Source organism: Eucyclogobius newberryi, unplaced genomic scaffold (genome assembly GCF_026437365.1).
Source record: "Eucyclogobius newberryi isolate DKJ021-1_F unplaced genomic scaffold, fEucNew1.0.hap1 SCAF_16, whole genome shotgun sequence".
In the NCBI taxonomy this organism is placed as follows: domain Eukaryota; kingdom Metazoa; phylum Chordata; class Actinopteri; order Gobiiformes; family Gobiidae; genus Eucyclogobius; species Eucyclogobius newberryi.
The window spans coordinates 30,687,981-30,712,774 of record NW_027315790.1 but is presented as its reverse complement, the minus strand read 5'-3'; the positions used below and the strand labels follow the sequence as shown (position 1 = coordinate 30,712,774).

General features: G+C 44.7%; 1 protein-coding gene across 1 annotated transcript in view; it reads right to left on the bottom strand.

The window, feature by feature from the left end:
- The window catches only part of grin2da (glutamate receptor, ionotropic, N-methyl D-aspartate 2D, a), a 389,894-nt gene that overhangs the window by 169,497 nt on the left and 195,603 nt on the right, over nt 1-24,794 (bottom strand). Inside the window, exon 6 of the mRNA XM_072448252.1 lies at nt 21,681-21,821. Coding sequence (XP_072304353.1) covers nt 21,681-21,821 — 141 coding nt within the window. The remainder of the gene's footprint in view (nt 1-21,680; nt 21,822-24,794) is intronic.

Below are 24,794 nucleotides of genomic sequence, written 5' to 3'. Positions count from 1 at the left end.
GAGGAGGAGGACCACAGGGAATAGCCCCAGAACAGAGGGAGGAGGACCACAGGGAATAGCCCCAGAACAGAGGGAGGAGGACCACAGGGAATAGCCCCAGAACAGAGGGAGGAGGACCACAGGGAATAGCCCCAGAACAGAGGGAGGAGGACCACAGGGAATAGCCCCAGAACAGAGGGAGGAGGAGGACCACAGGGAATAGCCCAAGAACAGAGGGAGGAGGAGGACCACAAGGAATAGCCCCAGAACAGAGGGAGGAGGAGGACCACAGGGAATAGCCCCAGAACAGAGGGAGGAGGAGGACCACAGGGAATAGCCCCAGAACAGAGGGAGGAGGACCACAGGGAATAGCCCCAGAACAGAGGGAGGAGGACCACAGGGAATAGCCCCAGAACAGAGGGAGGAGGAGGACCACAGGGAATAGCCCCAGAACAGAGGGAGGAGGAGGACCACAGGGAATAGCCCCAGAACAGAGGGAGGAGGACCAGATCAAAACAGTTTGGGATAAAACAACATCATTGAGCATCAGGAGATGAGAGAGATTCTACTTTGCAAATGCAGATTCTTTGATTTAAGTCATTTCACCCTGTTTATCTGCTGCAGTCGTCCGGAGATGAAAGAACATAAATCATCTAAAATGCCTAAGAAGTCTAAAAGGTGAGGGTGAATCATTTGGCATTTTGGAAACACATGAGCTCCCACAGAGATGTGGTTAAACAGACAAACTCAACTCGGAAAGCTACGACCAAAACTAAACCATGACCTTTTATAAAACCACTCCGGCACAGTTATTGGAATTAGCTGAAAAGCAAATGTCAACTTCAAACTACAGGCAAAAGCACTGCCCCTGAAACTGCTGCTCGTGCATCTGCTCAGGACGTCACGCTACGCGACCCAAACGGTCTAAGGGAAACAAAATAGGACAAATTACAAAAACACAATTAATCATTTGATTTTTGTCAACATCAGTTCTTGAATCATCATTTGCTCCAAGATGAGTTGTTTTGGTTCTTCTGGATGATGAAATGCGTAGGTCACTGGAGTGTAATCACTGATTGGTTGCTGCCTTGATGCTTAAAGGCTCAAAACGTGCGGCGTTAAACGCTCCAAACGCTGTACGCCCTGGACGCACTTCCACTGAGAGGGACTCAGAGTGAACCTTATTTATGAAACTAAATGAATCAGACTTGGCCATTTGAGTCTATCTCAGAAAGTAAACCTGGTTTAGTTCAGGATTTCATCCCAGTTTAGAGTTGTGTGTAGAAATGTGAACAAAGCTATTATTTTAAGAAGTTTTGATGTAATATTTGTTTTTAGGAGACACTTATCAAAGCCTGCTTCAGTCAGGTGCAGTGTATGCACAGATATCTCAAGGATTCCACTTGTAAAAGCCTCTGTCAGGCTCTTTATATGCAAATATCACATACATCATTTCTGCGCCAACAGAACAAATCTATCTTTTCATTGACATGAGTGCACAGGCCCAGCAGGAAATGAAAAACACAATGAGCCACAGCCACAGGGACAAAAGCAGAAATTATAGAGGGAGGATGGTTAGCAGCGTGCTACCATGACGGCTAATGGAGTCAGACAATATAGCCTACATATGAAATTCTATAGGCATTTTGAACCAACTATATACTTAGTATTTCAACAGGTGATTTTGACAAGTGCCTTCAAATTGCATCAAATGAATAACCACAGCATCATTCCACTCATATACTCACTGTCCATTCTTTGTAGTATTTACAGCTTTGGGAAGAATACTGAATGTACTTTGTGAACAAGCACGTGACTTAATGCAATCAGAGTACTGCATTAACATTTTACACTTTCACATTGAGTTGCTTTAGAACGCAAACATCGCACTTGTTTCACCATCTGCATTTATTTAGTACTGTTGAGGAAAAAATGCAGTTTTATGTTATCTTCTCACAAACACTGTACAGACTGAAGCCTAAAGTACACGATGAACGACTACCACGTATTTTGAGCTTTAGGAAAGTAACTGTATTCTGAATATCACCCAATGTAACTGAGTAACTGTAGCAGAATACAGCTGCTCAAAATGACTATTCTGAATTCGTCACGTACAAACGAGCCGGCTGTACAAACCAAGGACTCATTCTCATCACAATCACATCCAGATTACCTTTATTTTGGTTAGTTTTGTGTCGAATGTGCGGCTGTTGGACACTTCATGACTCATGTCGACAACACGCTTTTCCGTCCATAAAGGATAAATCGGCCTAAATCCAAAATATATACCGTATTTTACGAACTATAAGTCACACCTTTTTTCATAGTTTTGGCCGGGGTGCGACTTATACTCCAGAGCGACTTATATGTGATATTATTTGTTATTTTCACACTTGGAACCGCATTTCATACTCCAGTGCAACTTAGGCCGCAGTTATTTTATGCCTTGGTTTATGGATTTTTAAATGAATTGAACAGGCGGACGAAATATAAATATAATTTCAGTTTCAAAAGGTTTTTTCTTGCCCAAAACATGTGTAACAGTAGATTTAGCGTGTTTTGCATTGGTAGAAGTGTGCAGCCTTAGTCACCGCAAAACGCGCTGGAGAAAATGTGCTAAACGGGTTTAAAATATGTATTCGCGATATAAAGGATTTGGCACGGTGCGAAAAATTGCTTCACACACTCTTATCTTTTGACTTAATACCGCTTTTTATATTTCATTTAATGCCATTTTGCGTTGTCGGCAGTATTTTATCAACTCTAAGTGCGGCGGATCCGTAAAGCAAGTAATAAAATAACCACGGCCATATGTATGTTTTTTTCTTCTCTATTGCGTTCTCGTATGCATTTTTGGGCTGGTGCGACTTATACTCCGGAAAATACGGTATATGTTTTGTATTTAGGCTGAACACTTTTTTAAGTTTTACTCGTTTAATGCTGCACACACTACATTCCTATAGTTGGAGAATTGTGTTCAATATCAACGGCAACAAACCTTAACCAAAAAATAAATATTAAGAGTTATGGTAAAAGAGATAACGTGGACTAAGCAGATCTGTTTTTTTACAGTCCAAAAAACACATGTAAACTTAAAATCTAGCTTTTTAATACAACAGTTTATTAATTTCCAGCCACATATTTTAAACAACGTCTTGTGCTTCTTTTAGTAATTTTAAGTTTTTTTTTTATACTTTTTTGGAACGGCTATGAAAAAAAAAATGATGGAAATGAACCAAGCTGCTGCTGGTCACTGTTGACTTCCACTGACTGACCTAAAAAACATAATTTACAGGAACTACCCCATCAAAAGGTAATATATATATATGTAGAAAAAAACATGTTTGCCTTTCATATGCACTTGAGCGTAAACACATTAGTCACACAAACAGGAAGCGCCTCAACACTGCACAATAACACACTCTTTCCCATCCAATGCCACTGTAACTACCGTGGTTTTCTTGGTCTAAAAAAAGGACATCACGCTCCATACTGATGTTTGTGTCCAGTCAGGTTTAATAGTAGATTTGACACCATGACACCATGACACCATGACACCGTGAAAACTACACAAAAACAGAAAATGCATCAGCAATAAACGAATTACAGTATGAGAAACAAACGTAAGCATATTTACCGTGTTCGCCAACATGTGACCATTGGTAGTTAAGTGGTTTTCTGGCAGACGCTTGTCTTTTTCTTTCTCTAGCCAGTCTTTTCTTTTACCGTTCTGTTTCACGGCTTCTCTCCCTCTCTCTCCCGGTCTCTATTTATACTTCCGAGGCTACGCCCGTGGTCACATGATGACTTACACCGGTAAATATCAAATTAAATAAATAAACAAATAAATAACAAACAACTACAATGATGCCTGAACCAACTTGGCGAGAAATAAAATAACAATGAAATAAAAACTCCCATGAAAATAAAAGTGTTTGAAAATACTGACAAATAGCGTCAGCTACAGCCAGTGTACGAACCTATAGCGCTTGCGTGATATTCAACGCTTTGTGCAAAAGACGTGCGGATGGAGCGTCGAGTTATTTGAAATCTCATACACACAATGACGCGCCTTTTATTGTATGTTATTGTCATGGCAGCTGCGTGTCCCTGAAAGGACAAGGAGAAACATGTCGTCAAAGACACTGCGTACCGTATTTTCCGGGCTATAATTCGCACTGGAATATAAGTCGCACCAGCCAAAAAATGCATAATACCCAAGAAAAAAAACATATATAAGTCGCACTGGAGTATAAGTCTCATTTTTGGGGACATTTATTTGATCAAATCCAAGACCAAGAACAGACATTTCATCTTGAAATGCAGTTTAAAATAATAACAGATGAGAGAACATGGTGAATAGTTGTACGTACGCTAACGCTAACACCTTCAGCTACATGACGTATGCTAATGCTAACACCTTCAGCTACATGACGTATGCTAATGCTAACACCTTCAGCTACATGACGTATGCTAATGCTAACACCTTCAGCTACATGACGTATGCTAATGCTAACACCTTCAGCTACATGACGTATGCTAATGCTAACACTTTCAGCTACATGACGTATGCTAACGCTAACACCTTCAGCTACATGACGTATGCTAACGCTAACACCTTCAGCTACATGAGGCACAGACAGAACTGTGGTAAGTGTCTGGTACGTTAACGTAACATATGAACAGTTATTCAGATAACTATAGCATAAAGAACATGCTAACAAGTTTAGCAAAGCATCAGTTTTACCCCAAATCACTAAATCCACTGAATTCTTCTTCCTCTGCGTCACTTCTAAACAACTCCACAAACTCCAGAGGAAGAGGAAGTGCAGATTCTTCTTCTGCATCGCTGAGAGCCTAGAGCGCCCTCTGGTTGTCAGTGTGAAAATAATCAACACGTGAAATGCGGTTGTGGTTGTGAAAATAACTAATAACATCACATATAAGTCGCACCCCGGCCAAAACTATGAAAAAATGTGCGACTTATAGTTAAAAAAATACGGTAAAAGCACAAAATTGCCGGGATTTGAGTCCAGTCACTGCGTAGTTACTCCTGTTGTATTCCATCACGTTGCATTTAGAGTCCACGTCCCTGCACCTCCTGTGAAACGTATATCGCACCAACTAAAGACCCACTGAATATGTATGTGTTCCCGGCCTCAAACAAAAGGCCTGGATCGGGTCTGAATGCATAATGTATAGATCACGCCTCAGGATATGACGAGAAACCGGACAGACGCGCAGATTTCCACCGCCGTCCGTCCACGTCTCATCGTTCACAATTTAGAAACGTATTTGGGTTAAAACTTATCATCGTTTTAATCATTTTTGGCATCCCCTGGGCTTTATCGTGAATGACTCTGAAAGGCTATAACCTGGGATGATGAGGCATTTGGACTGTTGCCATAGCAATGAGCGACTTAAAACAAAGATTACACCTTTTGAATGAGAAAAAGGTCCTTCAAATATTGCATATCTGAAGCTGAAAACTGCGAATAAACTGTAACTGAGCATCTTTTGTCTGACTTCCTGTTTCGAGACAAACCCAACTGTATGATTAGACTGTCATTGACGTAATGATTGAGGGTTGGACCAAGTATGTTATGTTTTAGTCATTTCTTTAAGGTTATTGATATAAATACATGAGTATTAGTCGTCTGCTTCCACTCCTCACGCACATGTTCCGTCAATACGAGATGGATTAGTGGATTAGGGCGGGAACTTTTGGGGTTAACCCTGGTGTATCCGCCGTTTACCAAACCGGTTCGCTCTCTATTCGAGCAGATCTCCATGGCAACAGGCCCTGAACTCATAACCTGCCTCCCGAATATGATAACCCCGTTCAGGATAAGTTCGGCCAGCTTCAGAAGACAGGTAACAAGGTAAAAATCAGTGCACGCAGAGTTGTATTGTGATGTTGCAAATTTGATCGGCCCGAAAGCAAATCATGATATTTCATGAGTGCTTTTCACAATAAGACAGCTCATGTTGATGTTCACGAAGAAAATGACTTGTGCATATTACTCATTATGACTTTATTTGGTGTGTTTGTACCAGTTGTACATATAAATGATAGTTTTACACCAATCGAGCAGGTATTTGTGGAGAAAACGTTGAAAAATCTGTATAAAATGACAGGAAGTGACATCACACCAGGGACACTCATTCCAGACAAATGAATGAATTCAACAAAATAAAGTTGCTCTCACATATTTGTATTTATCAAATATGAAAAAAAAGTTGACATTAGATGAGTTTTTGCCCCGTTCCCTAATGTGATGTCGTCAATTACAAACAGGAAGTGAAATTATAAACCTAAAAAAAAAGATCTTTTCTGTGATAAAAAGTTAAATTTTCTTAGTAATACACAAAATACCGTATTTTCTGGAGTATAAGTCGCACCAGCCAAAAAATGCATTATAGAGAAGAAGAAAACATATATAAGTCGCACTGGAGTATGAAATGCGGTTGCACGTGTGAAAATAACAAATAATATCACATATAAATCGCTCCGGAGTATAAGTATAGAAGTATAAATATAAGTATAATTCTCACCCCGGCCAAAACTATAAAAAAGGTACGACTTATAGTCCGGATAATATGGTACAGCGTTTTAGTTCGGTGAGTCGTCCGACCTTTAGGGGGCGCTTTAAATAACCTTTCTGATATTTGAACATGCAAAACTGATTGATCTCGTTGCCCGGTCGATAAATAAATAAATAGAAAAACAGATAAACACAATCCGAAGAGCTGGACTGTTTTAATCTGTCGCCTCGTGTCGTCGCTCTTCTCGGCGTTTCGGGGGGGAAAGGGCGAGAGAAAGAAGCCGCGCCCACGTTCATCCATCTTTTTTTCATTTAAATCTCCTGTTTGGACGCAGATAAAACATGACGACTCAGAACCTCTTCGATTTGAAAGATTAATGAGTTCAGCAACACGCGGCGGGAGAAAAATCAACTGCATCTGCATATTTTTCCCAAAGCCACGACGTCGCCGCGGTCCTGATGCTTCGTCACAGATTACGGGAACAAACGAGGCGGTGCTGCGGCCGGCGTCGAGCGTTTAAACGTTATACGGTGTTTGTAGAACGAGTCAAAGGGAAAGAGAAAAGCATCAGGTGTCATGGAGCTCTGTGCGGAAATGTAGAAATGTGTTGTATTCACTCAGAGTTCAGAGTCTTTCACGACATAATATACAGTATTTGGATATTTCTATGCTCTGGACGTGAAAGAAAGTGGAATGGTATGATCAAAATACATTATGCCGATGAAGAGTTTCAAAATAAAACAGATAAGTGCCAGTTGAATGTTCGCAATTCAATGGCACTTATCTGTTTGCGAGAAAGAGCTTTTAGCAAATGATCTCTGCAAATGTAGAAATGGCAACGACGAAAAGAGAGCGAAAAGGAGCAAGACTATACAAATAAATAAAATATATAACATGACATAAAATAAAATGAATAAACAAAATAGATTTAAAAAATGAATAAAATGAATAAGTAAAATAAATAAAATAAATAAAATAAATAAAATAAATAAAATAAATAAAATAAATAAAATAAATAAAATAAATAAAATAAATAAAATAAATAAAATAAATAAAATAAATAAAATAAATAAAATAAATAAATAAAATAAACTAAATAAATAAATACAATAAATACAATAAAATACAATACATTTAAATACAATAGAAATAAAATAAATTAAAAATGTAAAAATTAAATACTTTGAATACATTAGATACATTAAATACATTAAATAAAAATAAAAATATAAATGCCAGGGCAGCCAAAGAAGAAGAGCAAACGAAACAAACGAAAACGTATATTTGGATGATTAAATATGTCTTATAAGTAATATTAACATGTGTTTTTCTTCTAATAAGACAGATGACAAGTTTGAGGAGGACTTCTGCCTTCATCGACAACCCAAAACAAACACTGCGACGCCAATGTCTTCACACAGATGGATATACTCTTTTTAAACATGCAGAGAGGATACTTTTGTGCGTTTGTGAATGGGAGACAACTCAACTGGATTTAACACAGGTTATATTTCTGGCCTTCGCTGTTATGACGCTTCGACCAATCAGCACGAAGCCTTGGCCAATGCTGACTTTGTACAAATGTAATAAATGACATGTGCGACATGTGTATTTATTCAAACTTACACCTTTATTCAGCAGAAAGTGCAGAGTTCATTGTGTCTACATTTCTCTTTTCAATCTGAGCCTCGTGTAAACGTCGACCGATTCGCCCTTCGCCAGCGTTTTCCTTTGAACTTTAATAATAATCCTGTCCGAGGCCGGGTCTATGACGTGAGCCGAACCCTAAAGATCTACTTAAGGGAGATGTACAGAGGGGGATGGTATGAGGAGGAGAGGGAGTGAGGAGGGAGGCATACAGGAGGGGAGGGCCTGAGACGCACAGGAGGGGAGGGAGTGAGACGTACAGGAGGGGAGGGAGTGAGACGTACAGGAGGGGAGGGCCTGAGACGCACAGGAGGGGAGGGAGTGAGACGTACAGGAGGGGAGGGAGTGAGACGTATATGAGGGGAGGGAGTGAGACGTACAGGAGGGAGGGAGTGAGACGTACAGGAGGGGAGGGCCTGAGACGCACAGGAGGGGAGGGAGTGAGACGTACAGGAGGGGAGGGAGTGAGACGTACAGGAGGGGAGGGAGTGAGACGTACAGGAGGGGAGGGAGTGAGACGTATATGAGGGGAGGGAGTGAGACGTACAGGAGGGGAGGGAGTGAGACGCACAGGAGGGGAGGGAGTGAGACGTACAGGAGGGGAGGGCCTGAGACGTACAGGAGGGGAGGGAGTGAGACGCACAGGAGGGGAGGGAGTGAGACGTACAGGAGGGGAGGGAGTGAGACGTACAGGAGGGGAGGGAGTGAGACGTACAGGAGGGGAGGGAGTGAGACGTACAGGAGGGGAGGGCCTGAGACGTACAGGAGGGGAGGGAGTGAGACGCACAGGAGGGGAGGGAGTGAGACGTACAGGAGGGGAGGGAATGAGACGTACAGGAGGGGAGGGAGTGAGACGTACAGGAGGGGAGGGTGTGAGACGTACATGAGGGGAGGGAGTGAGACGTACATGAGGGGAGGGAGTGAGACGTACAGGAGGGGAGGGAGGGAGTGAGACGTACATGAGGGGAGGGAGTGAGACGTACATGAGGGGAGGGAGTGAGACGTACAGGAGGGGAGGGAGTGAGACGTACAGGAGGGGAGGGTGTGAGACGTACATGAGGGGAGGGAGTGAGACGTACATGAGGGGAGGGAGTGAGACGTACAGGAGGGGAGGGAGGGAGTGAGACGTACAGGAGGGGAGGGAGTGAGACGTACAGGAGGGGAGGGAGTGAGACGTACAGGAGGGGAGGGAGTGAGACGTACAGGAGGGGAGGGAGTGAGACGTACAGGAGGGGAGGGAGTGAGACGTACAGGAGGGGAGGGTGTGAGACGTACATGAGGGGAGGGAGTGAGACGTACATGAGGGGAGGGAGTGAGACGTACAGGAGGGGAGGGCCTGAGACGTACAGGAGGGGAGGGCCTGAGACGTACATGAGGGGAGGGAGTGAGACGTACAGGAGGGGAGGGAGTGAGACGTACAGGAGGGGAGGGAGGGAGTGAGACGTACAGGAGGGGAGGGAGTGAGACGTACAGGAGGGGAGGGAGTGAGACGTACAGGAGGGGAGGGAGTGAGACGTACAGGAGGGGAGGGAGTGAGACGTACAGGAGGGGAGGGAGTGAGACGTACAGGAGGGGAGGGAGTGAGACGTAGAGGAGGGGAGGGAGTGAGACGTACAGGAGGGGAGGGAATGAGACGTACATGAGGGGAGGGAGTGAGACGTACAGGAGGGGAGGGCCTGAGACGTACAGGAGGGGAGGGAGTGAGACGTACAGGAGGGGAGGGCCTGAGACGTACAGGAGGGGAGGGTGTGAGACGTACATGAGGGGAGGGAGTGAGACGTACATGAGGGGAGGGAGTGAGACGTACAGGAGGGGAGGGAGTGAGACGTACAGGAGGGGAGGGTGTGAGACGTACATGAGGGGAGGGAGTGAGACGTACATGAGGGGAGGGAGTGAGACGTACAGGAGGGGAGGGAGTGAGACGTACATGAGGGGAGGGAGTGAGACGTACAGGAGGGGAGGGAGTGAGACGTACAGGAGGGGAGTGAGTGAGACGTACAGGAGGGGAGGGAGTGAGACGTACAGGAGGGGAGGGTGTGAGACGTACATGAGGGGAGGGAGTGAGACGTACATGAGGGGAGGGAGTGAGACGTACAGGAGGGGAGGGCCTGAAACGTACAGGAGGGGAGGGAGTGAGACGTACAGGAGGGGAGGGAGTGAGACGTACAGGAGGGGAGGGAGTGAGACGTACAGGAGGGGAGGGAGTGAGACGTACAGGAGGGGAGGGAGTGAGACGTACAGGAGGGGAGGGTGTGAGACGTACATGAGGGGAGGGTGTGAGACGTACAGGAGGGGAGGGAGTGAGACGTACAGGAGGAGGGACAGAAGTATGTTCCAGAAGTATCCATTTGTGTTTTCCATGGAAGGAGTTTTGAGGCCCAAATACATCAATCTGACATTGAGTGGGACGATGATGTGCAGTGTTTTTACATGACGGGACGGTCCCAGAACACACGGTACTTCAGCCCCGCCCCGTGAGTAACGAGCGCTTCATCCAACAGAATTCTACTTTATATATGACAACATTTTTACACCCAATTTAGGGAAATGTGAAGTAATCTACTTAAAATATATATATATATATATATATATATATATATATATATATATATATATATATATATATATATATATATATATATATATACATATATTCAGCTAATGTAAACCATTTAGTTGGGAAATAATACACATTTGAGTGAACAGGCAGGTGTTTAAAATGTGCATACAAATCCCCTTGATAAACTGTTACATACATCGTTTTGTTTTGCCACTTTCTGACATGATCTGCTCACACAAACTCTAATCCCTGCTCCTCGTCCCACATCTTTATCCGCGGGGACAGTTCCTCTGCAAGACCACGTCCCGAGAAAGAGAAAACGGCTTCAGAAAAACCACCATAAACAGGGTGCGCCTCCGTTTGAGCGCTGGGTAATCGAGCAGAGACGGGAGCGTTTCCACGGGACGGCGAAAAGCAACCAAACTAATGTCGGTGGGAAAATGAGGCTGTTTGGAGGCGCGCAAGGATTTTTTAACGTGTCGGCAATCGGTCGCGTCCTGGAAACGGCGGAGCGGACGAGGTGAACGATATTACCGCCGGGTCGTAAAAAAAGGCGCCCCCCCCCGTTCGGCGTGCAATTCAGTTTTAATGTAACGATAACGGCCTGCGCTGCGGCGTTCGTTTTCAGTTCTTTTTTTTTCCGCGAAACCGCAGCCGTTCCTCTTTTTGCATCGACCCGGAGCCTTTCCAAACCGAATCCTCTCAAGGGGTCCGTCCGCATCTTTTCCGGGGGCTCAATTTCATTAGTTGATTTTAATTTGGCCACAGGGTAGATGTGATTAGCGTATCTTTGCGGAGACAACATTTTGCAGAGATATGCGCCCTTCTCAGTCAATACGCTTAAGGGCCGTGGATATGAGACCTCACGGGTTATTCCCTGGCATCCATCTTATAAAGTTCTGTTTTTCCTCCTTTAAAACCAGATCACATTTAAACATTAACATATGTTCGGAGAAATCGACTGATTTTAAAAGGTGCATTACCCTATTTTCCGGACTATAAGTCGTTTTTCATAGTTTTGGCCGGAGTGTGACTTATACTCCAGAGCGACTTATGTGTGTTATTATTCATTATTTTCACGCTGGCGACCACAAGAGGTTGCTCTAGGCTCTAAGCGAAGCAGAAGAAGAATCTGCACTTCCTCTTCCTCTGGAGTTTGCGGAGTTGTTTAGAAGTGACACAGAGGAAGAAGAATTCAATGGATTTAGTGAATTCCCACCAAAAATGCGACTTATATATATTTTTTTCTTCTCTATTATGCATTTTTTGGCTGGTGCGACTTATACTCCAGTAAATACGGTATGTAGTCTTCTGCTCTTTGGCTGGAATGTTCCACAATATGGTATTAACTTAAGATCAGCTTTATTGCTCGACAGGGGAAGTTATTTGGACACAGTCGCTCTCACATTATCACGTTACAGTAGAACAAAACAATAACCGTGGAGATTTCAGAATTCCGGAGGCTCCACCTAAGAACACACACATTAAAGGTCTACGACATTAGCCGTAACGACATCAGCCCGATCATCTACAACCGTCATTGAGCGGCAATTTGGCAATAAAGACGCAATTGACTTTCCTCGAGTCAAAGTCTATATCAAAGTCGGGCCAAAACTTTCATTTTGACTGCGACCCCTTTTTCCGCCGCAATTCAATTTCCTCCTTTTTCCCATCCATTTACCGTCACTTCCTGTAAACTATGAGATCTAAAAATATAGAAATGATCTAAAAATGCTGACTGTGGAATAATCGCCTCCAGTAAAACCAAAAGTCTAAATGTGCTCAGCGCTCGGTGAAGCGGGGTTTTTCCGTCTCTTACTGACAGAGACATTGTGCCCGCCGCGCTCCATCAAGCGAGAGGCGCGAAGCCGGACCGCCGCCACCGCCCGTCCACGCCCCCGTTTGTCCAGGCGTCTCCTTCTCAAAACTGTGGCATGGGCAAAAATCTACAACAGATTGATGGTGTGGGCGGCTGTCGGCTGATGCGGGAGAAGGATGACCCCTGGACTCACGGGCTGGACAGTGCACATTTGTACCTGTCAGGACCGGGACCAGGATGAGGCCGCGATCATCAGACATTAAAGTACAATGGCGAGATTGGCAATCCTTCCTCCGAGTAATCATCTCTAACCTTTAAGAGAAGCCACGACGAAAATAAAATGTTTTCGTCACAATAACATGTAAATAACTGTATGATATTAAGAAGAAGTGACTGTATATAACAGACCTTGGCGTTTGTGGCCCCAGGGGCAAGATGTGGCCCTCGGCATGTTTTAATCTGTAACATCTGTCTGCACTTGTATCATTGATAAAGATGACATGAAATGAATTAAATAATAGATTCAATAGCCTATATTTGACAGAAAAGTGATATTTTATTTGATATTTTTAATTTTTTCACAACAATGATCGCGGGCCGGCCCTCCGCTATATGCCTAGATTCGAAAATGGCCCTCGGAGGAAAATAATTGCCCATCCCTGGTTTATAAGCTGCTACTGCTGTTGAATACAGATCTGCCCGGACAGTGAAAAGTGTCCTATTGAAGGAGCGATTAAATGAAGCATACGAAGCAATGAAATGAAGCATATGGAGCAATGAAATGAAGCATAACGGCTCATTCCATTTCTCCTTCTTAACTTCAAGGACCAATTTGGACCATCCTTGTCCTGGATGACGATATTTCACTGATAAACAGGCGGAGCTCTCTGGGTCTATTCAACCAATCTGGATGAAGCAAGAGATGTACACGCTATGCCCACAGTGAGACCCTCGTTATTGACCCACCCATGGCCTGGCTCCAAGGTGGAGCCCAGATTGTAATGGCAATCCGGGCGACGTTACAGGCCTTATGTTTGAACCTGACCTGCTCCTTGGACTGACCCTTCACCGATGACCTTGTTGTTTGCCTTGGATGACCCCAGGAGCATTAAACCCTGGACCACAGGTCTCCAGGACCGTTCAGATGGTTCAGACGCTCGGACTGCAGCGCGTTGAGGTGGCAGATCTCAGGAATGTTTTATTTAACCCCAGAAGCCCACATAAGCCCGTGCAAACAGTGTCCCCGTCTCACATCCCGACATTTCCCCAAATCTATTTCAAAGCATGCTAATATTTCAGGAGATCAAATCCCTCGCACCCACAAGTGGCTGAAAAGGCGATTACATGTCCCCCGTCTTCTTATCAAACCTTTGGCACAGAACATGAATTGATAATGTACTTTCTGATAGCGAGCGTTAGCTTGAACCGCTCCGCGCTGCTGCACTTCCATCAATCTGAGCGCGGAGCAAAGCTAATGCACCTACATCGACATTCCAACAGATAAACACGACTGGATGTGAGAAGTGTCAAAACTTAAACAAATCCTCACCAGGACGACGGGAAACTTTCAATCTAGAGCGCAAGCAATGAAAACACAATTCTGTCGAGCGCTTTGTATTATAACCTTAGTGAGTCCTGCTAATGAAAGTTTTAATATATATTCTATACACCTTTTTACTAATTGCCTTTTGAGCTCTTACAAGTACTCAATGATCAAATTACTTTTATTACCTTGAGAAGCTTGAAAGTCTAAAGAGCATGTGGTCTACAGAGGGTCTTTAAAGGGCCGGGACCCTCTGTTACTTGGAGATAAAGGTCTTTATCGTAACATTCCGTTGTGGGCGATATGTCTGTGTTACAGTAACGACGTTTATCTCCAGGTAACAGAGCGCCTCACACTTTAATGACCAGTCCACACCTCTGTCTGATTTACAAGTGTTTTATTTATCCTTTAGTCCTTGGAGAGAAACTTCAAAATTTTTCACATATTCTTTTTTTTTTTTTTTTTTTACTTAACTTGCCAATAGAGATTTTTTCAGAATTTTTCATCAAACATAATTACAAATTGTATATTTTTACTATGCCAATACAAGTGTTTGTCTTTGAATTAAGTCTATAAATAGTGTTGATTGAGTTCATTATTCATTTAAATCATCAAAATGTGGAAAAACAATTGGAGTAATTAGTTTCATACAATGCAAAGTACACAATATGTCCAACTATATTCCACTGATGAACAGATTGAGTTGAGGTGTAAAGAAGCGAGAGACTGAGGGGGAGAGACAAGGGGAAAGAAGGAGGAGAGAGAGATGAAAAAGAAGTGTAAGGGAGAAAGAGACTGGAGAGACGTGTGAGGGAAAGAGGAAGAGATGGGGAAGAGTGAGGTAAAGAGAGACGGAGAGAGGTAAAGATGGAAAAGAGAAGGGGGAGAGAGGGAGGAAAAGGAAGTATAAAGGAGCAAGAGACTGAGGGGGAGAGACAAGGGGAAAGAAGGAGGAGAAAGAGATAAAAAAGTAGAAAGATGTGTAAGGGAGAAAGAGACTGGTTGAGAGACGTGTGAGGGAAAGAGGAAGAGATGGGGAAAAGAGTGAGGTAAAGAGAGACGGAGAGAGGTAAAGATGGAAAAGAGAAGGGGGAGAGAGGGAGGAATAAGAGGTGTGAGAGAGCGAGAGACTGAGGGAGAGAGAAACATGGGAAAAGAAGGGGGAGAGACGTGTGAGGGAGAGAGGAAGAGATGGGGAAAAGAGTGATGTAAAAGGGAGATGGAAAGATGGAAAAGAAAAGGGGGAGAGAGAGAGAAGGGCGGGAAAAGCGAGGGAAAGATACAGTGGTAAAAGAGAGAGCGAGAAGATGGATAAGGAGACTAGGATGGGTTGGAGGAGAGAGAGGGAAAGAGAGGGAACAGCTAGAGGGGAGTTCGAGGCTCAGCGGTAGAAAGAGAGGAGAGATAATAGAGTGAGACGGTCAAAGGGAGAGAGGAGGGGGAAAAGGAAGGATGAGGGGTAGAGAGGTGTGAGGGAGAGAGAGATACACAGATAGAGAGCAACGGAAGAAGAAAAAGGGAGAGTCTGACGGAGAAAGAAAGGGGGAGAGCGGAGGAGAAATTGTGTGAAGGAAAGAGAGAGACAGGGAGAAAGAGAGGTGTGTGTGAAGGAGAGAGAGACAGGGAGAAAGAGAGGTGTGTGTGAAGGAGAGAGAGACAGGGAGAAAGAGAGGTGTGTGTGAAGGAGAGAGAGACAGGGAGAAAGAGAGGTGTGTGTGAAGGAGAGAGAGACAGGGAGAAAGAGAGGTGAGTGTGAAGGAGAGAGTGAGACAGGGAGAAAGAGGTGAGTGTGAAGGAGAGAGAGAGACAGGGAGAAAGAGAGGTGAGTGTGAAGGAGAGAGAGAGACAGGGAGAAAGAGAGGTGAGTGTGAAGGAGAGAGAGAGACAGGGAGAAAGAGAGGTGAGTGTGAAGGAGAGAGAGAGACAGGGAGAAAGAGAGGTGAGTGTGAAGGAGAGAGAGAGACAGGGAGAAAGAGAGGTGAGTGTGAAGGAGAGAGAGAGACAGGGAGAAAGAGAGGTGAGTGTGAAGGAGAGAGAGAGCGGAATGACTCGGCGGATTTAGTTTGACAGATGCTCACTGCTGTTTGCTCTCTATCCCTCTGTCCTTCTATCGCTCTGTCCTTCTATCCCTCTGTCCTTCTATCCCTCTGTCCTTCTATCCCTCTGTCCTTCTATCGCTCTGTCCTTCTATCCCTCTGTCCTTCTATCCCTCTGTCCTTCTGTCCCTCTGTCCTTCTATCCCTCTGTCCTTCTATCCCTGTGTCCTTCTATCGCTCTGTCCTTCTGTCCCTCTGTCCTTCTATCCCTCTGTCCTTCTGTCCCTCTGTCCTTCTATCCCTCTGTCCTTCTATCCCTCTGTCCTTCTGTCCCTCTGTCCTTCTATCCCTCTTTCCTTCTGTCCCTCTGTCCTTCTATCCCTCTGTCCTTCTGTCCCTGTGTCCTTCTATCGCTCTGTCCTTCTGTCCCTCTGTCCTTCTATCCCTCTGTCCTTCTATCCCTCTGTCCTTCTATCCCTCTGTCCTTCTATCCCTCTGTCCTTCTATCCCTGTGTCCTTCTATCGCTCTGTCCTTCTGTCCCTCTGTCCTTCTATCCCTCTTTCCTTCTGTCCCTCTGTCCTTCTATCCCTCTGTCTTTCTATCCCTCTGTCCTTCTATCCCTCTGTCCTTCTATCGCTCTGTCCTTCTGTCCCTCTGTCCTTCTATCCCTCTGTCCTTCTGTCCCTCTCTCCTTCTGTCCCTCTGTCCTTCTATCCTTCTGTCCTTCTGTCCCTCTGTCCTTCTATCCCTCTGTCCTTCTATCCCTCTGTCCTTCTATCCCTCTGTCCTTCTATCGCTCTGTCCTTCTGTCCCTCTGTCCTTCTATCCTCTGTCCTTCTGTCCCTCTCTCCTTCTGTCCCTCTGTCCTTCTATCCCTCTGTCCTTCTGTCCCTCTGTCCTTCTATCGCTCTGTCCTTCTATCCCTTTGTCCTTCTGTCCCTCTGTCCTTCTATCCCTCTGTCCTTCTGTCCCTCTGTCCTTCTGTCCCTCTGTCCTTCTGTCCCTCTGTCCTTCTATCGCTCTGTCTCCCTGTCCCTCTGTCCTTCTATCCCTTCGTCCTTCTATCCCTCTGTCCTTCTATCCCTCTGTCCTTCTGTCCCTCTGTCCTTCTTTCCCTCTGTCCTTCTATCGCTCTGTCCTTCTGTCCCACTGTCCTTCTATCGCTCTGTCCTTCTATCCCTCTGTACTTCAATCGCTCTGTCCTTCTATCCCACTGTCCTTCTATCGCTCTGTCCTTCTATCCCACTGTCCTTCTATCGCTCTGTCCTTCTATCGCTCTGTCCTTCTATCCCTCTGTCCTTCTATCCCTCTGTCCTTCTATCCCTCTGTCCTTCTATCGCTCTGTCCTTCTATCCCTCTGTCCTTCTATCCCTCTGTCCTTCTGTCCCTCTGTCCTTCTATCCCTCTGTCCTTCTATCCCTGTGTCCTTCTATCGCTCTGTCCTTCTGTCCCTCTGTCCTTCTATCCCTCTGTCCTTCTGTCCCTCTGTCCTTCTATCCCTCTGTCCTTCTATCCCTCTGTCCTTCTATCCCTCTGTCCTTCTATCGCTCTGTCCTTCTGTCCCTCTGTCCTTCTATCCCTCTGTCCTTCTGTCCCTCTCTCCTTCTGTCCCTCTGTCCTTCTATCCCTCTGTCCTTCTGTCCCTCTGTCCTTCTATCGCTCTGTCCTTCTATCCCTTTGTCCTTCTGTCCCTCTGTCCTTCTATCCCTCTGTCCTTCTGTCCCTCTGTCCTTCTGTCCCTCTGTCCTTCTGTCCCTCTGTCCTTCTATCGCTCTGTCTCCCTGTCCCTCTGTCCTTCTATCCCTTCGTCCTTCTATCCCTCTGTCCTTCTATCCCTCTGTCCTTCTGTCCCTCTGTCCTTCTTTCCCTCTGTCCTTCTATCGCTCTGTCCTTCTATCCCTCTGTACTTCAATCGCTCTGTCCTTCTATCCCACTGTCCTTCTATCGCTCTGTCCTTCTATCCCACTGTCCTTCTATCGCTCTGTCCTTCTATCCCTCTGTCCTTCTATCGCTCTGTCCTTCTATCCCTCTGTCCTTCTGTCCCTCTGTCCTTCTGTCCCTCTGTCCTTCTATCCCTCTGTCCATCTATCCCCCTGTCCTTCTATCCCTCTGTCCTTCTATCCCTCTGTCCTTCTATCCCTCTGTCCTTCTATCCCTCTGTACTTCAATCGCTCTGTCATGCTATCGCTCTGTCCTTCTATCGCTCTGTCCTTCTATCCCTCTGTCCTGCTATCCCTCTGTCCTTCTATCGCTCTGTCCGTCTCTCTTCCCTTTCTCTTTTCCGTCTCTTTTCTGTGTGAATACGACACGACCTGAGCCTCCCGGGATCAAAGCTCAAACACCAAAGAGAGGTTCACACGTTTTCTCTTCAAAAAACATGAACACTGCAACATACAAACGACTGTGGACATATGCTCATGAATATGTATGAAGTGGATGGGCAGAAGGTCATGTGTATATCCATATGTCACGTCATGAGAAGGTGACCTCAGCTTCACCTTCAAACCTCAGCTTCACATTTAAACCTCAGCTTCACCTTCAAACCTCAGCTCCACCTTCAAACCTCAGCTTCACCTTCAAACCTCAGCTTCACCTTTAAACCTCAGCTTCACCTTTAAACCTCAGCTCCACCTTCAAACCTCAGCTTCACCTTCAAACCTCAGCTTCACCTTCAAACCTCAGCTTCACCTTCAAACCTCAGCTTCACCTTCAAACCTCAGCTTCATATTTAAACCTCAGCTTCACCTTCAAACCTCAGCTCCACCTTCAAACCTCAGCTTCAGCTTCAAACCTCAGCTTCACCTTTAAACCTCAGCTTCACCTTTAAACCTCAGCTCCACCTTCAAACCTCAGCTTCACCTTCAAACCTCAGCTTCACCTTCAAACCTCAGCTTCACCTTTAAACCTCAGCTTCACCTTTAAACCTCAGCTTCACCTTCAAACCTCAGCTTCACCTTCAAACCTCAGCTTCACCTTCAAACCTCAGCTTCACCTTCAAACCTCAGCTTCACCTTTAAACCTCAGCTCCACCTTTAAACCTCAGCTTCACCTTCAAACCTCAGCTTCACCTTTAAACCTCAGCTTCACCTTCAAACCTCAGCTTCACCTTCAAACCTCAGCTTCACCTTCAAACCTCAGCTTCACCTTCAAACCTCAGCTTCACCTTCAAACCTCAGCTTCACCTTCAAACCTCAGCTCCACCTTCAAACCTCAGCTTCACCTTCAAACCTCAGCTTCACCTTTAAACCTCAAACCTCAGCTTCACCTTCAAACCTCAGCTTCACCTTCAAACCTCAGCTTCACCTTCAAACCTCAGCTTCACCTTTAAACCTCAGCTTCACCTTTAAACCTCGGCTCCGCCTTTAAACCTCAGCTTCACCTTTAAACCTCAGCTCCACCTTCAAACCTCAGCTTCACCTTCAAACCTCAGCTTCACCTTTAAACCTCAGCTTCATCTTTAAACCTCAGCTCCACCTTTAAACCTCAGCTTCACCTTTAAACCTCAGCTCCACCTTTAAACCTCAGCTTCACCTTCAAACCTCAGCTTCACCTTCAAACCTCAGCTTCACCTTCAAACCTCAGCTTCACCTTCAAACCTCAGCTCCACCTTCAAACCTCAGCTTCACCTTCAAACCTCAGCTTCACCTTCAAACCTCAGCTCCACCTTCAAACCTCAGCTCCACCTTCAAACCTCAGCTTCACCTTTAAACCTCAGCTTCACCTTCAAACCTCAGCTTCACCTTCAAACCTCAGCTTCACCTTCAAACCTCAGCTTCACCTTCAAACCTCAGCTCCACCTTCAAACTTCAGCTTCACCTTCAAACCTCAGCTTCACCTTCAAACCTCAGCTTCACCTTTAAACCTCAGCTTCACCTTTAAACCTCAGCTTCACCTTTAAACCTCAGCTCCACCTTCAAACCTCAGCTTCACCTTCAAACCTCAGCCTCACCTTTAAACCTCAGCTCCACCTTCAAACTTCAGCTTCACCTTCAAACCTCAGCTTCACCTTTAAACCTCAGCTTCACCTTTAAACCTCAGCTTCACCTTTAAACCTCAGCTCCACCTTCAAACCTCAGCTTCACCTTTAAACCTCAGCTCCACCTTTAAACCTCAGCTTCACCTTCAAACCTCAGCTTCACCTTCAAACCTCAGCTTCACCTTCAAACCTCAGCTTCACCTTCAAACCTCAGCTTCACCTTTAAACCTCAGCTCCACCTTCAAACCTCAGCTTCACCTTCAAACCTCAGCTTCACCTTCAAACCTCAGCTCCACCTTCAAACCTCAGCTCCACCTTCAAACCTCAGCTTCACCTTTAAACCTCAGCTTCACCTTCAAACCTCAGCTTCACCTTCAAACCTCAGCTTCACCTTCAAACCTCAGCTTCACCTTCAAACCTCAGCTCCACCTTCAAACTTCAGCTTCACCTTCAAACCTCAGCTTCACCTTCAAACCTCAGCTTCACCTTTAAACCTCAGCTTCACCTTTAAACCTCAGCTTCACCTTTAAACCTCAGCTCCACCTTCAAACCTCAGCTTCACCTTCAAACCTCAGCTTCACCTTCAAACCTCAGCTTCACCTTCAAACCTCAGCTTCACCTTCAAACCTCAGCTCCACCTTCAAACCTCAGCTTCACCTTCAAACCTCAGCTTCACCTTCAAACCTCAGCTCCACCTTCAAACCTCAGCTCCACCTTCAAACCTCAGCTTCACCTTTAAACCTCAGCTTCACCTTCAAACCTCAGCTTCACCTTAAAACCTCAGCTTCACCTTCAAACCTCAGCTTCACCTTCAAACCTCAGCTCCACCTTCAAACTTCAGCTTCACCTTCAAACCTCAGCTTCACCTTCAAACCTCAGCTTCACCTTTAAACCTCAGCTTCACCTTTAAACCTCAGCTTCACCTTTAAACCTCAGCTCCACCTTCAAACCTCAGCTTCACCTTCAAACCTCAGCTTCACCTTTAAACCTCAGCTCCACCTTCAAACTTCAGCTTCACCTTCAAACCTCAGCTTCACCTTTAAACCTCAGCTTCACCTTTAAACCTCAGCTTCACCTTTAAACCTCAGCTCCACCTTCAAACCTCAGCTTCACCTTCAAACCTCAGCTTCACCTTCAAACCTCAGCTCCACCTTTAAACCTCCACCATCATCCAATTCTTCTCAAACGAGCTGGAAATGTTGGCGCACACTTCCTGTTTGGACTTCTCTGTGTCGTAAAATGCTCTTTAAATTAACTTTTTTAAATATATTGCTTGTAAAACATGAATTCTTACTGTGGACGGGCTCATGTCCACAGATCTGATCCGTAAGTATAGATATGTTTAATTTCATGCCAGAAAAGTTACAAAAAACACCTTTAAATCCCCAGATTACTCGATGTTCAGTCATAGAAAATCTGCCTTTCAAATGCTCCAGATCGAATGCACATCCAAACGCCGGGGCCATAAACACCATGGCAACGCGTGTGTCGTCACGAGCTTCATGTCAGACATTTACAGCATTATTATACAAACACAGTTCATATATCAATGGAAAGACAAATGGTTTCTTACTTGATGCGGTCAGGCACTCTGTGGGTGTGGTTCCCATCACTCTGACAGTTCCCTGCGTACTGGGTTCTTCCTAAAGGACCCTGGTCCCTCCTCAGAGCCATGGCCCCGTGGGTCAGCACGGACACGCCTTTGGCTATCCTCCTGTGGAAGAAGAGAGTATATATAGTAAGAGGGAAAAGAGAGTATTATATAGTATAAAGGATAAGAGAGTATATATAGTAAGAGGGAGAAGAGAGTAGTATATAGTATAAAGGAGAAGAGAGTATATATAGTATGAGGGAGAAGAGAGTATTATATAGTATAAAGGATAAGAGAGTATATATAGTATGAGGGAGAAGAGAGTATTATATAGTATAAAGGCTCTGAGTCCCCCGGCTCCGGCCCCGCCCCCCGGCTCCGGCCCCGCCCCCCGGCCGGCGCCGTACCGCGTTTACACAAAGGAGGAACTCATGAAACTGCTGAGAACAGTCGTCTTACCCGGAGATCGTCACGTTATCCCGTCGCAATACTGACCTAACCTAATACTGATGTGCAATTCTGTCATATGTGCAATTGCTGTTGGAATTCATGTGCAATTCATGTGCAATTACTGTGAAATTCATGTGCAATTCATGTGCTGTCGTGACACATATTCATGTGCAATTACTGTCGTGATCACATGACATGGTATTTATGTATTTATTTGTCTATGGGAGTTTTTGTTTATTTATAGGAGATCTTCTACTGAAAGTGTTTTTCAGACTTCCTATAAGTGATCTGTTCTTCTGTATCTACCTCTGTATCTACCTGCGTTGCACCAATGAAATTTCCCCATGTGGGTCAATAAAGGAATATCTTATCTTATCTTATCTTAAAGATAAGAGAGTATATATAGTATGAGGGAGAAGAGAGTATTATATAGTTTGAGATCGTATTAGACGAAAGAGAACTGTGTGATATGATATTAAAGAGTACAGCACCTCAACATAAATCAATGGAACAATGTATTAAGATAAGATAAGATAAGATAAGATAATCATTTATTGTCCACAGATGGGGAAATTTCATTGTTGCAACGCAGGTAGATACAGCGGTAGATACAGAGAAAAAGAACAGATCACTTATAGGAAGTCTGAAAAACAAAAACTCCTATAGACAAAACCTCCCATTTCCCAACAAGGGATGGAGGGGAAAAATAATAAAGATAAAATAAATAAATACATGTCCTTAATAGAAAAAGCTTCAGTTGTAGTCATCTGGACTCAGTTTGCAAAAATAGACGTTTCGACTCTCATCCAAGAGTCATTGTCAATAACAGAATTTAGGTCGAGAACTCCGATATTAATACTGTTCTGTGGTAAGTCCCGCCCATTGGGAGGAGCCTTCCTGAAGTAGAAAGAGTTGTTTGTTTCAACAGAAACTCCCCCCTTGTATCTACCGAGCTAGCCTATTCAGAATCTTAATGGGCTATTAGAAACCTCTTTGTCTTTGTGAGACCCTGGCTCAACCACCCTGAGTACCTGATTAGCATCTGAATGTCCTCTACCTTTCCAGGGGTTCAGTAACCCATTATACATAACAGGAAGATTAAACCTTAGCCATCCATTTATGTTTAAAGAAGGTCTTTCTTTTTTAACAAAAATAGCTTCCTTGACTCCTCTTTCAAACCATCTTTTCTCCCTGCTTAAAACCTTCACCTCACCGTCTTCAAACGAGTGATTAGAGGCTTCAAGGTGGAGATGCACGGCACTCTGAGGTCCTGAACTAGTATTTCTTCTGTGCTGATAAAGCCTCTTGTGTAGAGGCTGTTTCGTCTCACCTATGTAACTCTTTCTACTTCAGGAAGGCTCCTCCCAATGGGCGGGTCTTACCACAGAACAGTATTAATATCGGAGTTCTCGACCTAAATTCTGTTATTGACAATGACTCTTGGATGAGAGTCGAAACGTCTATTTTTGCAAACTGAGTCCAGATGACTACAACTGAAGCTTTTTCTACTATGGAACACGCCTGGACGAATGAGGGATTACACCGACATATTTCCAAGAATTTTGGGCCTAAAACCTTGGATTTAGTTCGGGAACTCGAATCTGTAGCCAGGAAACTAGCAGACAACAGGAACCACTTGAGGTTCAATCTTAGATGCAGACAGAACAACATGATCCCGAAGAGCCTGCAGATCAAATCACCGGTCAGAGGACACAGAGCAGAGAAGATTTGGAGAAGGAGCCTTATGCAGATGCTCAGTGAAAGGATCCAGGAAAACAACGTCAGAATTGATAAATTGAAAGGCAGAACAGGAACTTTACAGGAGAAATTAACCAGCATACTCCCTGAAGAAGCTTTCAAAAGAGTGCTGGATTTTACACAGACAGCACAAGAAGCACAGCACAGGAAGAGCAAAGAACGCCAAATCAAGAAGTTCAACATTCTTTTGAACAAAAAGAATGCAGGTGAGGTCGAGCTAGACATTAGGACTGAGACAGACAAATTAGCGACCAGCAAAAACAATTGGATTAAGAACCTATCAGATCGTGTTCTGACACAGGCAGAAAAGGAGGTGCTCTCTAAAGGGCTCAACTTTTCTGTCACCTCTAAACACATCCCTACAGAGGACTACATCACAGCCACTGAAACGGCAATCAGGAACAACAAAATGACTGAATCGGAGGCTGCAGACCTGAGGTTACGTGTCACAGCGACCCTGAAGAGTGCCAAACCACCGCCTTCAAATATCACAGCTGAAGAGAGTAAAGCACTTTCAGCACTGGAAAAAGATCATAGCATCAACATCCTCCCAGCAGACAAGGGACGTTGCACTGTGATTCTCAACGCAGCTGATTACGAAGCCAAAGTCCACACCCTCCTCGAGGACACGACCACATACGAGCGCTTGAAAAGAGATCCGACCAGTGGCTACAAGAAGAAAGTGATAGACTGTTTACAAAGGCTGGAAAAAGAGGAAGCGATAGACCGGCCTCTGTATTACAGACTGTATCCTGGTGAAGCCATGCCTTGCATTTATGGCCTTCCAAAAATACACAAAAAGGAGGTTCCACTCAGACCCATAGTGTGCAGCACAGATTCCATCACTTACAATGTGGCCAAGCATTTAACAACTATATTGGCTCCGCT